Source organism: Coregonus clupeaformis, unplaced genomic scaffold (assembly GCF_020615455.1).
Source record: "Coregonus clupeaformis isolate EN_2021a unplaced genomic scaffold, ASM2061545v1 scaf0388, whole genome shotgun sequence".
Taxonomy (NCBI): Eukaryota; Metazoa; Chordata; class Actinopteri; order Salmoniformes; family Salmonidae; genus Coregonus; species Coregonus clupeaformis.
In genome coordinates, this window is record NW_025533843.1 from 138609 (window position 1) to 156217 (window position 17609).

Sequence of the window (17609 nt, forward strand, 5' to 3'; positions counted from 1 at the left end):
ACATTAACCCTGTCAGTAGTGTTGATGTCTCCTTGTACCTTCTCTGAGTGGAGGTATTCCCCCTCTACATTAACCCTGTCAGTAGTGTTGATGTCTCCTTGTACCTTCTCTGAGTGGAGGTATTCCCCCTCTACATTAACCCTGTCAGTAGTGTTGATGTCTCCTTGTACCTTCTCTGAGTGGAGGTATTTCCCCTCTACATTAACCCTGTCAGTAGTGTTGATGTCTCCTTGTACCTTCTCTGAGTGGAGGTATTCCCCCTCTACATTAACCCTGTCAGTAGTGTTGATGTCTCCTTGTACCTTCTCTGAGTGGAGGTATTCCCCCCTCTACATTAACCCTGTCAGTAGTGTTGATGTCTCCTTGTACCTTCTCTGAGTGGAGGTATTCCCCCTCTACATTAACCCTGTCAGTAGTGTTGATGTCTCCTTGTACCTTCTCTGAGTGGAGGTATTCCCCCTCTACATTAACCCTGTCAGTAGTGTTGATGTCTCCTTGTACCTTCTCTGAGTGGAGGTATTCCCCCTCTACATTAACCCTGTCAGTAGTGTTGATGTCTCCTTGTACCTTCTCTGAGTGGAGGTATTCCCCCTCTACATTAACCCTGTCAGTAGTGTTGATGTCTCCTTGTACCTTCTCTGAGTGGAGGTATTCCCCCTCTACATTAACCCTGTCAGTAGTGTTGATGTCTCCTTGTACCTTCTCTGAGTGGAGGTATTCCCCTCTACATTAACCCTGTCAGTAGTGTTGATGTCTCCTTGTACCTTCTCTGAGTGGAGGTATTCCCCTCTACATTAACCCTGTCAGTAGTGTTGATGTCTCCTTGTACCTTCTCTGAGTGGAGGTATTCCCCCTCTACATTAACCCTGTCAGTAGTGTTGATGTCTCCTTGTACCTTCTCTGAGTGGAGGTATTCCCCCTCTACATTAACCCTGTCAGTAGTGTTGATGTCTCCTTGTACCTTCTCTGAGTGGAGGTATTCCCCCTCTACATTAACCCTGTCAGTAGTGTTGATGTCTCCTTGTACCTTCTCTGAGTGGAGGTATTCCCCCTCTACATTAACCCTGTCAGTAGTGTTGATGTCTCCTTGTACCTTCTCTGAGTGGAGGTATTCCCCCTCTACATTAACCCTGTCAGTAGTGTTGATGTCTCCTTGTACCTTCTCTGAGTGGAGGTATTCCCCCTCTACATTAACCCTGTCAGTAGTGTTGATGTCTCCTTGTACCTTCTCTGAGTGGAGGTATTCCCCCTCTACATTAACCCTGTCAGTAGTGTTGATGTCTCCTTGTACCTTCTCTGAGTGGAGGTATTCCCCCTCTACATTAACCCTGTCAGTAGTGTTGATGTCTCCTTGTACCTTCTCTGAGTGGAGGTATTCTCCCTCTACATTAACCCTGTCAGTAGTGTTGATGTCTCCTTGTACCTTCTCTGAGTGGAGGTATTCCCCCTCTACATTAACCCTGTCAGTAGTGTTGATGTCTCCTTGTACCTTCTCTGAGTGGAGGTATTCCCCCTCTACATTAACCCTGTCAGTAGTGTTGATGTCTCCTTGTACCTTCTCTGAGTGGAGGTATTCCCCCTCTACATTAACCCTGTCAGTAGTGTTGATGTCTCCTTGTACCTTCTCTGAGTGGAGGTATTCCCCCTCTACATTAACCCTGTCAGTAGTGTTGATGTCTCCTTGTACCTTCTCTGAGTGGAGGTATTCCCCCTCTACATTAACCCTGTCAGTAGTGTTGATGTCTCCTTGTACCTTCTCTGAGTGGAGGTATTCCCCCTCTACATTAACCCTGTCAGTAGTGTTGATGTCTCCTTGTACCTTCTCTGAGTGGAGGTATTCCCCCTCTACATTAACCCTGTCAGTAGTGTTGATGTCTCCTTGTACCTTCTCTGAGTGGAGGTATTCCCCCTCTACATTAACCCTGTCAGTAGTGTTGATGTCTCCTTGTACCTTCTCTGAGTGGAGGTATTCCCCCTCTACATTAACCCTGTCAGTAGTGTTGATGTCTCCTTGTACCTTCTCTGAGTGGAGGTATTCCCCCTCTACATTAACCCTGTCAGTAGTGTTGATGTCTCCTTGTACCTTCTCTGAGTGGAGGTATTCCCCCTCTACATTAACCCTGTCAGTAGTGTTGATGTCTCCTTGTACCTTCTCTGAGTGGAGGTATTCCCCCTCTACATTAACCCTGTCAGTAGTGTTGATGTCTCCTTGTACCTTCTCTGAGTGGAGGTATTCCCCCTCTACATTAACCCTGTCAGTAGTGTTGATGTCTCCTTGTACCTTCTCTGAGTGGAGGTATTCCCCCTCTACATTAACCCTGTCAGTAGTGTTGATGTCTCCTTGTACCTTCTCTGAGTGGAGGTATTCCCCTCTACATTAACCCTGTCAGTAGTGTTGATGTCTCCTTGTACCTTCTCTGAGTGGAGGTATTCCCCCTCTACATTAACCCTGTCAGTAGTGTTGATGTCTCCTTGTACCTTCTCTGAGTGGAGGTATTCCCCCTCTACATTAACCCTGTCAGTAGTGTTGATGTCTCCTTGTACCTTCTCTGAGTGGAGGTATTCCCCCTCTACATTAACCCTGTCAGTAGTGTTGATGTCTCCTTGTACCTTCTCTGAGTGGAGGTATTCCCCCTCTACATTAACCCTGTCAGTAGTGTTGATGTCTCCTTGTACCTTCTCTGAGTGGAGGTATTCCCCCTCTACATTAACCCTGTCAGTAGTGTTGATGTCTCCTTGTACCTTCTCTGAGTGGAGGTATTCCCCCTCTACATTAACCCTGTCAGTAGTGTTGATGTCTCCTTGTACCTTCTCTGAGTGGAGGTATTCCCCCTCTACATTAACCCTGTCAGTAGTGTTGATGTCTCCTTGTACCTTCTCTGAGTGGAGGTATTCCCCCTCTACATTAACCCTGTCAGTAGTGTTGATGTCTCCTTGTACCTTCTCTGAGTGGAGGTATTCCCCCTCTACATTAACCCTGTCAGTAGTGTTGATGTCTCCTTGTACCTTCTCTGAGTGGGAGGTATTCCCCCTCTACATTAACCCTGTCAGTAGTGTTGATGTCTCCTTGTACCTTCTCTGAGTGGAGGTATTCCCCCTCTACATTAACCCTGTCAGTAGTGTTGATGTCTCCTTGTACCTTCTCTGAGTGGAGGTATTCTCCCCTCTACATTAACCCTGTCAGTAGTGTTGATGTCTCCTTGTACCTTCTCTGAGTGGAGGTATTCCCCCTCTACATTAACCCTGTCAGTAGTGTTGATGTCTCCTTGTACCTTCTCTGAGTGGAGGTATTCCCCCTCTACATTAACCCTGTCAGTAGTGTTGATGTCTCCTTGTACCTTCTCTGAGTGGAGGTATTCCCCTCTACATTAACCCTGTCAGTAGTGTTGATGTCTCCTTGTACCTTCTCTGAGTGGAGGTATTCCCCTCTACATTAACCCTGTCAGTAGTGTTGATGTATCCTTGTACCTTCTCTGAGTGGAGGTATTCCCCCTCTACATTAACCCTGTCAGTAGTGTTGATGTCTCCTTGTACCTTCTCTGAGTGGAGGTATTCCCCCTCTACATTAACCCTGTCAGTAGTGTTGATGTCTCCTTGTACCTTCTCTGAGTGGAGGTATTCCCCCTCTACATTAACCCTGTCAGTAGTGTTGATGTCTCCTTGTACCTTCTCTGAGTGGAGGTATTCCCCCTCTACATTAACCCTGTCAGCCCCTTCTAATAACCCTGTTAGTTAGGTCAGCCCCTACTAGTATCCCTGTTAGTTAGGTTAGCCCCTACTAGTATCCCTGTTAGTTAGATCAGCCCCTACTAGTATCCCTGTTAGTTAGGTCAGCCCCTACTAGTATCCCTGTTAGTTAGGTCAGCCCCTACTAGTATCCCTGTTAGTTAGGTCAGCCCCTACTAGTATCCCTGTTAGTTAGGTCAGCCCCTACTAGTATCCCTGTTAGTTAGGTCAGCCCCTACTAGTATCCCTGTTAGTTAGGTCAGCCCCTACTAGTATCCCTGTTAGTTAGGTTAGCCCCTACTAGTATCCCTGTTAGTTAGGTCAGCCCCTACTAGTATCCCTGTTAGTTAGGTCAGCCCCTACTAGTATCCCTGTTAGTTAGGTCAGCCCCTACTAGTATCCCTGTTAGTTAGGTCAGCCCCTACTAGTATCCCTGTTAGTTAGGTTAGCCCCTACTAGTATCCCTGTTAGTTAGGTCAGCCCCTACTAGTATCCCTGTTAGTTAGGTTAGCCCCTACTAGTATCCCTGTTAGTTAGGTTAGCCCCTACTAGTATCCCTGTTAGTTAGGTTAGCCCCTACTAGTATCCCTGTTAGTTAGGTTAGCCCCTACTAGTATCCCTGTTAGTTAGGTTAGCCCCTACTAGTATCCCTGTTAGTTAGGTCAGCCCCTACTAGTATCCCTGTTAGTTAGGTTAGCCCCTACTAGTATCCCAGTTAGTTAGTTTAGCCCCTACTAGTATCCCTGTTAGTTAGGTCAGCCCCTACTAGTATCCCTGTTAGTTAGGTCAGCCCCTACTAGTATCCCTGTTAGTTAGGTCAGCCCCTACTAGTATCCCTGTTAGTTAGGTCAGCCCCTACTAGTATCCCTGTTAGTTAGGTCAGCCCCTACTAGTATCCCTGTTAGTTAGGTCAGCCCCTACTAGTATCCCTGTTAGTTAGGTCAGCCCCTACTAGTATCCCTGTTAGTTAGGTCAGCCCCTACTAGTATCCCTGTTAGTTAGGTCAGCCCCTACTAGTATCCCTGTTAGTTAGGTTAGCCCCTACTAGTATCCCTGTTAGTTAGGTCAGCCCCTACTAGTATCCCTGTTAGTTAGGTCAGCCCCTACTAGTATCCCTGTTAGTTAGGTCAGCCCCTACTAGTATCCCTGTTAGTTACGTCAGCCCCTACTAGTATCCCTGTTAGTTAGGTCAGCCCCTACTAGTATCCCTGTTAGTTAGGTTAGCCCCTACTAGTATCCCTGTTAGTTAGTTTAGCCCCTACTAGTATCCCTGTTAGTTAGGTTAGCCCCTACTAGTATCCCTGTTAGTTAGGTCAGCCCCTACTAGTATCCCTGTTAGTTAGGTTAGCCCCTACTAGTATCCCTGTTAGTTAGGTTAGCCCCTACTAGTATCCCTGTTAGTTAGGTTAGCCCCTACTAGTATCCCTGTTAGTTAGGTTAGCCCCTACTAGTATCCCTGTTAGTTAGGTTAGCCCCTACTAGTATCCCTGTTAGTTAGGTTAGCCCCTACTAGTATCCCTGTTAGTTAGGTTAGCCCCTACTAGTATCCCTGTTAGTTAGGTTAGACCCTACTAGTATCCCTGTTAGTTAGGTTAGCCCCTACTAGTATCCCTGTTAGTTAGGTTAGCCCCTACTAGTATCCCTGTTAGTTAGGTTAGCCCCTACTAGTATCCCTGTTAGTTAGGTCAGCCCCTACTAGTATCCCTGTTAGTTAGGTCAGCCCCTACTAGTATCCCTGTTAGTTAGGTTAGCCCCTACTAGTATCCCTGTTAGTTAGGTCAGCCCCTACTAGTATCCCTGTTAGTTAGGTCAGCCCCTACTAGTATCCCTGTTAGTTAGGTTAGCCCCTACTAGTATCCCTGTTAGTTAGGTCAGCCCCTACTAGTATCCCTGTTAGTTAGGTTAGCCCCTACTAGTATCCCTGTTAGTTAGGTTAGCCCCTACTAGTATCCCTGTTAGTTAGGTCAGCCCCTACTAGTATCCCTGTTAGTTAGGTTAGCCCCTACTAGTATCCCTGTTAGTTAGGTTAGCCCCTACTAGTATCCCTGTTAGTTAGGTCAGCCCCTACTAGTATCCCTGTTAGTTAGGTTAGCCCCTACTAGTATCCCTGTTAGTTAGGTTAGCCCCTACTAGTATCCCTGTTAGTTAGTTTAGCCCCTACTAGTATCCCTGTTAGTTAGGTTAGCCCCTACTAGTATCCCTGTTAGTTAGGTTAGCCCCTACTAGTATCCCTGTTAGTTAGGTTAGCCCCTACTAGTATCCCTGTTAGTTAGGTCAGCCCCTACTAGTATCCCTGTTAGTTAGGTTAGCCCCTACTAGTATCCCTGTTAGTTAGGTCAGCCCCCTACTAGTATCCCTGTTAGTTAGGTTAGCCCCTACTAGTATCCCTGTTAGTTAGGTCAGCCCCTACTAGTATCCCTGTTAGTTAGGTTAGCCCCTACTAGTATCCCTGTTAGTTAGGTTAGCCCCTACTAGTATCCCTGTTAGTTAGGTTAGCCCCTACTAGTATCCCTGTTAGTTAGGTCAGCCCCTACTAGTATCCCTGTTAGTTAGGTCAGCCCCTACTAGTATCCCTGTTAGTTAGGTTAGCCCCTACTAGTATCCCTGTTAGTTAGGTCAGCCCCTACTAGTATCCCTGTTAGTTAGGTCAGCCCCTACTAGTATCCCTGGTAGTTAGGTCAGCCCCTACTAGTATCCCTGTTAGTTAGGTCAGCCCCTACTAGTATCCCTGTTAGTTAGGTTAGCCCCTACTAGTATCCCTGTTAGTTAGGTCAGCCCCTACTAGTATCCCTGTTAGTTAGGTTAGCCCCTACTAGTATCCCTGTTAGTTAGGTTAGCCCCTACTAGTATCCCTGTTAGTTAGGTTAGCCCCTACTAGTATCCCTGTTAGTTAGGTTAGCCCCTACTAGTATCCCTGTTAGTTAGGTCAGCCCCTACTAGTATCCCTGTTAGTTAGGTCAGCCCCTACTAGTATCCCTGTTAGTTAGGTTAGCCCCTACTAGTATCCCTGTTAGTTAGGTTAGCCCCTACTAGTATCCCTGTTAGTTAGGTTAGCCCCTACTAGTATCCCTGTTAGTTAGTTTAGCCCCTACTAGTATCCCTGTTAGTTAGGTCAGCCCCTACTAGTATCCCTGTTAGTTAGGTCAGCCCCTACTAGTATCCCTGTTAGTTAGGTTAGCCCCTACTAGTATCCCTGTTAGTTAGGTCAGCCCCTACTAGTATCCCTGTTAGTTAGGTTAGCCCCTACTAGTATCCCTGTTAGTTAGGTTAGCCCCTACTAGTATCCCTGTTAGTTAGGTCAGCCCCTACTAGTATCCCTGTTAGTTAGGTTAGCCCCTACTAGTATCCCTGTTAGTTAGTTTAGCCCCTACTAGTATCCCTGTTAGTTAGTACCTTTGATATCTCTGTGTATCTTCTTCTCTGAGTGAAGGTATTCTAGACCCTTCAGAATCTCTCTGAGGATGGTAGCGATCTGAGTCTCATCCAGCAACCCCGGCTCCAACTGGAACAAACACACAACCACCACTGTTAGTTAGCACAACTCACACAACCACCACTGTTAGTTAGCACAACTCACACAACCACCACTGTTAGCTAGCACAACTCACACAACCACCACTGTTAGTTAGCACAACTCACACAACCACCACTGTTAGTTAGCACAACTCACACAACCACCACTGTTAGTTAGCACAACTCACACAACCACCACTGTTAGTTAGCACAACTCACACAACCACCACTGTTAGTTAGCACAACTCACACAACCACCACTGTTAGTTAGCACAACTCACACAACCACCACTGTTAGCTAGCACAACTCACACAACCACCACTGTTAGCTAGCACAACTCACACAACCACCACTGTTAGTTAGCACAACTCACACAACCCCCACTGTTAGTTAGCACAACTCACACAACCACCACTGTTAGTTAGCACAACTCACACAACCACCACTGTTAGTTAGCACAACTCACACAACCACCACTGTTAGTTAGTACAACTCACACAACCACCACTGTTAGTTAGCACAACTCACACAACCACCACTGTTAGTTAGCACAACTCACACAACCACCACTGTTAGTTAGTACAACTCACACAACCACCACTGTTAGCTAGTACAACTCACACAACCACCACTGTTAGTTAGTACAACTCACCTAACCATCACTGTTAGCTAGTACAACTCACACAACCACCACTGTTAGTTAGTACAACTCACACAACCACCACTGTTAGCTAGTACAACTCACACAACCACCACTGTTAGCTAGTACAACTCACACAACCACCACTGTTAGTTAGCACAACTCACACAACCACCACTGTTAGCTAGTACAACTCACACAACCACCACTGTTAGTTAGTACAACTCACACAACCACCACTGTTAGCTAGTACAACTCACACAACCACCACTGTTAGTTAGTACAACTCACACAACCACCACTGTTAGCTAGTACAACTCACACAACCACCACTGATAGTTAGCACAACTCACACAACCACCACTGTTAGCTAGCACAACTCACACAACCACCACTGTTAGCTAGTACAACTCACACAACCACCACTGTTAGTTAGTACAACTCACCTAACCATCACTGTTAGCTAGTACAACTCACACAACCACCACTGTTAGTTAGTACAACTCACACAACCACCACTGTTAGTTAGTACAACTCACACAACCACCACTGTTAGCTAGTACAACTCACACAACCACCACTGTTAGCTAGTACAACTCACCTAACCATCACTGTTAGTTAGCACAACTCACACAACCACCACTGTTAGTTAGTACAACTCACACAACCACCACTGTTAGTTAGTACAACTCACACAACCACCACTGTTAGTTAGCACAACTCACACAACCACCACTGTTAGTTAGCACAACTCACACAACCACCACTGTTAGTTAGTACAACTCACACAACCACCACTGTTAGCTAGCACAACTCACACAACCACCACTGTTAGTTAGTACAACTCACACAACCACCACTGTTAGTTAGTACAACTCACACAACCACCACTGTTAGCTAGTACAACTCACACAACCACCACTGTTAGCTAGTACAACTCACACAACCACCACTGTTAGTTAGTACAACTCACACAACCACCACTGTTAGCTAGTACAACTCACACAACCACCACTGTTAGTTAGCACAACTCACACAACCACCACTGTTAGCTAGCACAACTCACACAACCACCACTGTTAGCTAGTACAACTCACACAACCACCACTGTTAGTTAGTACAACTCACCTAACCATCACTGTTAGCTAGTACAACTCACACAACCACCACTGTTAGTTAGTACAACTCACACAACCACCACTGTTAGCTAGTACAACTCACACAACCACCACTGTTAGCTAGTACAACTCACACAACCACCACTGTTAGTTAGCACAACTCACACAACCACCACTGTTAGCTAGTACAACTCACACAACCACCACTGTTAGTTAGTACAACTCACACAACCACCACTGTTAGCTAGTACAACTCACACAACCACCACTGATAGTTAGCACAACTCACACAACCACCACTGTTAGCTAGCACAACTCACACAACCACCACTGTTAGCTAGTACAACTCACACAACCACCACTGTTAGTTAGTACAACTCACCTAACCATCACTGTTAGCTAGTACAACTCACACAACCACCACTGTTAGTTAGTACAACTCACACAACCACCACTGTTAGTTAGTACAACTCACACAACCACCACTGTTAGCTAGTACAACTCACACAACCACCACTGTTAGCTAGTACAACTCACACAACCACCACTGTTAGCTAGTACAACTCACACAACCACCACTGTTAGTTAGCACAACTCACACAACCACCACTGTTAGCTAGCACAACTCACACAACCACCACTGTTAGCTAGTACAACTCACACAACCACCACTGTTAGTTAGTACAACTCACCTAACCATCACTGTTAGTTAGCAAAACTCACACAACCACCACTGTTAGTTAGTACAACTCACCTAACCATCACTGTTAGTTAGCACAACTCACCTATCCATCACTGTTAGTTAGCACAACTCACACAACCACCACTGTTAGTTAGTAAACTCACACAACCACCACTGTTAGCTAGCACAACTCACACAACCACCACTGTTAGTTAGTACAACTCACACAACCACCACTGTTAGTTAGTACAACTCACCTAACCATCACTGTTAGCTAGTACAACTCACACAACCACCACTGTTAGTTAGTACAACTCACACAACCACCACTGTTAGCTAGTACAACTCACACAACCACCACTGTTAGTTAGCACAACTCACACAACCACCACTGTTAGCTAGCACAACTCACACAACCACCACTGTTAGCTAGTACAACTCACACAACCACCACTGTTAGTTAGTACAACTCACCTAACCATCACTGTTAGTTAGCACAACTCACACAACCACCACTGTTAGTTAGTACAACTCACCTAACCACCACTGTTAGTTAGCACAACTCACACAACCACCACTGTTAGTTAGCACAACTCACACAACCACCACTGTTAGTTAGTACAACTCACACAACCACCACTGTTAGCTAGCACAACTCACACAACCACCACTGTTAGTTAGTACAACTCACACAACCACCACTGTTAGTTAGTACAACTCACACAACCACCACTGTTAGCTAGTACAACTCACACAACCACCACTGTTAGCTAGTACAACTCACACAACCACCACTGTTAGTTAGTACAACTCACACAACCACCACTGTTAGCTAGTACAACTCACACAACCACCACTGTTAGTTAGCACAACTCACACAACCACCACTGTTAGCTAGCACAACTCACACAACCACCACTGTTAGCTAGTACAACTCACACAACCACCACTGTTAGTTAGTACAACTCACCTAACCATCACTGTTAGCTAGTACAACTCACACAACCACCACTGTTAGTTAGTACAACTCACACAACCACCACTGTTAGCTAGTACAACTCACACAACCACCACTGTTAGCTAGTACAACTCACACAACCACCACTGTTAGTTAGCACAACTCACACAACCACCACTGTTAGCTAGTACAACTCACACAACCACCACTGTTAGTTAGTACAACTCACACAACCACCACTGTTAGCTAGTACAACTCACACAACCACCACTGATAGTTAGCACAACTCACACAACCACCACTGTTAGCTAGCACAACTCACACAACCACCACTGTTAGCTAGTACAACTCACACAACCACCACTGTTAGTTAGTACAACTCACCTAACCATCACTGTTAGCTAGTACAACTCACACAACCACCACTGTTAGTTAGTACAACTCACACAACCACCACTGTTAGCTAGTACAACTCACACAACCACCACTGTTAGCTAGTACAACTCACACAACCACCACTGTTAGCTAGTACAACTCACACAACCACCACTGTTAGCTAGTACAACTCACACAACCACCACTGTTAGTTAGCACAACTCACACAACCATCACTGTTAGCTAGCACAACTCACACAACCACCACTGTTAGCTAGTACAACTCACACAACCACCACTGTTAGTTAGTACAACTCACCTAACCATCACTGTTAGTTAGCACAAACTCACACAACCACCACTGTTAGTTAGTACAACTCACCTAACCATCACTGTTAGTTAGCACAACTCACCTAACCATCACTGTTAGTTAGCACAACTCACACAACCACCACTGTTAGTTAGTAAACTCACACAACCACCACTGTTAGCTAGCACAACTCACACAACCACCACTGTTAGTTAGTACAACTCACACAACCACCACTGTTAGTTAGTACAACTCACCTAACCATCACTGTTAGCTAGTACAACTCACACAACCACCACTGTTAGTTAGTACAACTCACACAACCACCACTGTTAGCTAGTACAACTCACACAACCACCACTGTTAGTTAGCACAACTCACACAACCACCACTGTTAGCTAGCACAACTCACACAACCACCACTGTTAGCTAGTACAACTCACACAACCACCACTGTTAGTTAGTACAACTCACCTAACCATCACTGTTAGTTAGCACAACTCACACAACCACCACTGTTAGTTAGTACAACTCACCTAACCATCACTGTTAGTTAGCACAACTCACCTAACCACCACTGTTAGTTAGTACAACTCACACAACCACCACTGTTAGTTAGTACAACTCACACAACCACCACTGTTAGTTAGTACAACTCACACAACCATCACTGTTAGTTAGTACAACTCACACAACCACCACTGTTAGTTAGCACACCTCACACAACCACCACTGTTAGCTAGCACAACTCACACAACCACCACTGTTAGCTAGCACAACTCACACAACTACCACTGTTAGTTAGCACAACTCACACAACCACCACTGTTAGCTAGCACAACTCACACAACCACCACTGTTAGTTAGCACAACTCACACAACCACCACTGTTAGTTAGCACAACTCACACAACCACCACTGTTAGTTAGTACAACCACCACTGTTAGTTAGTACAACTAACACAACCACCACTGTTAGCTAGCACAACTCACACAACCACCACTGTTAGCTAGCACAACTCACACAACCACCACTGTTAGCTAGCACAACTCACACAACCACCACTGTTAGTTAGTACAACTCACCCAACCACCACTGTTAGCTAGTACAACTCACACAACCACCACTGTTAGTTAGTACAACTCACACAACCACCACTGTTAGTTAGTACAACTCACACAACCACCACTGTTAGCTAGTACAACTCACACAACCACCACTGTTAGCTAGTACAACTCACACAACCACCACTGTTAGCTAGTACAACTCACACAACCACCACTGTTAGTTAGCACAACTCACACAACCACCACTGTTAGCTAGCACAACTCACACAACCACCACTGTTAGCTAGTACAACTCACACAACCACCACTGTTAGTTAGTACAACTCACCTAACCATCACTGTTAGTTAGCACAACTCACACAACCACCACTGTTAGTTAGTACAACTCACCTAACCATCACTGTTAGTTAGCACAACTCACCTAACCATCACTGTTAGTTAGCACAACTCACACAACCACCACTGTTAGTTAGTACAACTCACACAACCACCACTGTTAGTTAGCACAACTCACACAACCACCACTGTTAGTTAGCACAACTCACACAACCACCACTGTTAGTTAGTACAACTCACACAACCACCACTGTTAGCTAGCACAACTCACACAACCACCACTGTTAGTTAGTACAACTCACACAACCACCACTGTTAGTTAGTACAACTCACACAACCACCACTGTTAGCTAGTAAAACTCACACAACCACCACTGTTAGCTAGTACAACTCACACAACCACCACTGTTAGCTAGTACAACTCACACAACCACCACTGTTAGTTAGCACAACTCACACAACCACCACTGTTAGCTAGCACAACTCACACAACCACCACTGTTAGCTAGTACAACTCACACAACCACCACTGTTAGTTAGTACAACTCACCTAACCATCACTGTTAGTTAGCACAACTCACACAACCACCACTGTTAGTTAGTACAACTCACCCAACCATCACTGTTAGTTAGCACAACTCACACAACCACCACTGTTAGTTAGTACAACTCACACAACCACCACTGTTAGTTAGTACAACTCACACAACCACCACTGTTAGTTAGTACAACTCACACAACCATCACTGTTAGTTAGTACAACTCACACAACCACCACTGTTAGTTAGCACAACTCACACAACCACCACTGTTAGCTAGCACAACTCACACAACCACCACTGTTAGCTAGCACAACTCACACAACTACCACTGTTAGTTAGCACAACTCACACAACCACCACTGTTAGCTAGCACAACTCACACAACCACCACTGTTAGTTAGCACAACTCACACAACCACCACTGTTAGTTAGCACAACTCACACAACCACCACTGTTAGTTAGTACAACCAACCACCACTGTTAGTTAGTACAACTCACACAACCACCACTGTTAGCTAGCACAACTCACACAACCACCACTGTTAGCTAGCACAACTCACACAACCACCACTGTTAGCTAGCACAACTAACACAACCACCACTGTTAGCTAGCACAACTCACACAACCACCACTGTTAGCTAGCACAACTCACACAACCACCACTGTTAGCTAGCACAACTCACACAACCACCACTGTTAGCTAGCACAACTCACACAACCACCACTGTTAGTTAGTACAACTCACACAACCACCACTGTTAGTTAGTACAACTCACCTAACCATCACTGTTAGTTAGCACAACTCACACAACCACCACTGTTAGTTAGTAAACTCACACAACCACCACTGTTAGCTAGCACAACTCACACAACCACCACTGTTAGTTAGTACAACTCACACAACCACCACTGTTAGTTAGTACAACTCACCTAACCATCACTGTTAGCTAGTACAACTCACACAACCACCACTGTTAGTTAGTACAACTCACACAACCACCACTGTTAGCTAGTACAACTCACACAACCACCACTGTTAGTTAGCACAACTCACACAACCACCACTGTTAGCTAGCACAACTCACACAACCACCACTGTTAGCTAGTACAACTCACACAACCACCACTGTTAGTTAGTACAACTCACACAACCACCACTGTTAGCTAGTACAACTCACACAACCACCACTGTTAGTTAGTACAACTCACACAACCACCACTGTTAGCTAGTACAACTCACACAACCACCACTGTTAGTTAGCACAACTCACACAACCACCACTGTTAGCTAGCACAACTCACACAACCACCACTGTTAGCTAGTACAACTCACACAACTACCACTGTTAGTTAGCACAACTCACACAACCACCACTGTTAGCTAGCACAACTCACACAACCACCACTGTTAGTTAGCACAACTCACACAACCACCACTGTTAGTTAGCACAACTCACACAACCACCACTGTTAGTTAGTACACAACCACCACTGTTAGTTAGTACAACTAACACAACCACCACTGTTAGCTAGCACAACTCACACAACCACCACTGTTAGCTAGCACAACTCACACAACCACCACTGTTAGCTAGCACAACTCACACAACCACCACTGTTAGTTAGTACAACTCACCTAACCATCACTGTTAGCTAGTACAACTCACACAACCACCACTGTTAGTTAGTACAACTCACACAACCACCACTGTTAGTTAGTACAACTCACACAACCACCACTGTTAGCTAGTACAACTCACACAACCACCACTGTTAGCTAGTACAACTCACACAACCACCACTGTTAGCTAGTACAACTCACACAACCACCACTGTTAGTTAGCACAACTCACACAACCACCACTGTTAGCTAGCACAACTCACACAACCACCACTGTTAGCTAGTACAACTCACACAACCACCACTGTTAGTTAGTACAACTCACCCAACCATCACTGTTAGTTAGCAAAACTCACACAACCACCACTGTTAGTTAGTACAACTCACCTAACCATCACTGTTAGTTAGCACAACTCACCCAACCATCACTGTTAGTTAGCACAACTCACACAACCACCACTGTTAGTTAGTACAACTCACACAACCACCACTGTTAGTTAGCACAACTCACACAACCACCACTGTTAGTTAGCACAACTCACACAACCACCACTGTTAGTTAGTACAACTCACACAACCACCACTGTTAGCTAGCACAACTCACACAACCACCACTGTTAGTTAGTACAACTCACACAACCACCACTGTTAGTTAGTACAACTCACCTAACCATCACTGTTAGCTAGTACAACTCACACAACCACCACTGTTAGTTAGTACAACTCACACAACCACCACTGTTAGCTAGCACAACTCACACAACCACCACTGTTAGCTAGTACAACTCACACAACCACCACTGTTAGTTAGTACAACTCACCTAACCATCACTGTTAGCTAGTACAACTCACACAACCACCACTGTTAGTTAGTACAACTCACACAACCACCACTGTTAGCTAGTACAACTCACACAACCACCACTGTTAGCTAGTACAACTCACACAACCACCACTGTTAGTTAGCACAACTCACACAACCACCACTGTTAGCTAGTACAACTCACACAACCACCACTGTTAGTTAGTACAACTCACACAACCACCACTGTTAGCTAGTACAACTCACACAACCACCACTGATAGTTAGCACAACTCACACAACCACCACTGTTAGCTAGCACAACTCACACAACCACCACTGTTAGCTAGTACAACTCACACAACCACCACTGTTAGTTAGTACAACTCACCTAACCATCACTGTTAGCTAGTACAACTCACACAACCACCACTGTTAGTTAGTACAACTCACACAACCACCACTGTTAGTTAGTACAACTCACACAACCACCACTGTTAGCTAGTACAACTCACACAACCACCACTGTTAGCTAGTACAACTCACACAACCACCACTGTTAGCTAGTACAACTCACACAACCACCACTGTTAGTTAGCACAACTCACACAACCACCACTGTTAGCTAGCACAACTCACACAACCACCACTGTTAGCTAGTACAACTCACACAACCACCACTGTTAGTTAGTACAACTCACCTAACCATCACTGTTAGTTAGCAAAACTCACACAACCACCACTGTTAGTTAGTACAACTCACCTAACCATCACTGTTAGTTAGCACAACTCACCTATCCATCACTGTTAGTTAGCACAACTCACACAACCACCACTGTTAGTTAGTAAACTCACACAACCACCACTGTTAGCTAGCACAACTCACACAACCACCACTGTTAGTTAGTACAACTCACACAACCACCACTGTTAGTTAGTACAACTCACCTAACCATCACTGTTAGCTAGTACAACTCACACAACCACCACTGTTAGTTAGTACAACTCACACAACCACCACTGTTAGCTAGTACAACTCACACAACCACCACTGTTAGTTAGCACAACTCACACAACCACCACTGTTAGCTAGCACAACTCACACAACCACCACTGTTAGCTAGTACAACTCACACAACCACCACTGTTAGTTGGTACAACTCACCTAACCATCACTGTTAGTTAGCACAACTCACACAACCACCACTGTTAGTTAGTACAACTCACCTAACCACCACTGTTAGTTAGCACAACTCACACAACCACCACTGTTAGTTAGCACAACTCACACAACCACCACTGTTAGTTAGTACAACTCACACAACCACCACTGTTAGCTAGCACAACTCACACAACCACCACTGTTAGTTAGTACAACTCACACAACCACCACTGTTAGTTAGTACAACTCACACAACCACCACTGTTAGCTAGTACAACTCACACAACCACCACTGTTAGCTAGTACAACTCACACAACCACCACTGTTAGTTAGTACAACTCACACAACCACCACTGTTAGCTAGTACAACTCACACAACCACCACTGTTAGTTAGCACAACTCACACAACCACCACTGTTAGCTAGCACAACTCACACAACCACCACTGTTAGCTAGTACAACTCACACAACCACCACTGTTAGTTAGTACAACTCACCTAACCATCACTGTTAGCTAGTACAACTCACACAACCACCACTGTTAGTTAGTACAACTCACACAACCACCACTGTTAGCTAGTACAACTCACACAACCACCACTGTTAGCTAGTACAACTCACACAACCACCACTGTTAGTTAGCACAACTCACACAACCACCACTGTTAGCTAGTACAACTCACACAACCACCACTGTTAGTTAGTACAACTCACACAACCACCACTGTTAGCTAGTACAACTCACACAACCA

The 17609-nt window shown here is 45.2% G+C and overlaps 1 protein-coding gene across 3 annotated transcripts in view; it reads right to left on the minus strand.

The window, feature by feature from the left end:
- Positions 1–17609, minus strand: part of LOC121560402 (serine/threonine-protein kinase 24-like) — a 61604-nt gene that overhangs the window by 22586 nt on the left and 21409 nt on the right. For all 3 annotated transcript variants that reach the window (XM_045215188.1, XM_045215190.1, XM_045215189.1), the window contains one exon: positions 7120–7228. In XM_045215188.1, the coding sequence (XP_045071123.1) occupies positions 7120–7228 (109 nt within the window). The remainder of the gene's footprint in view (positions 1–7119; positions 7229–17609) is intronic.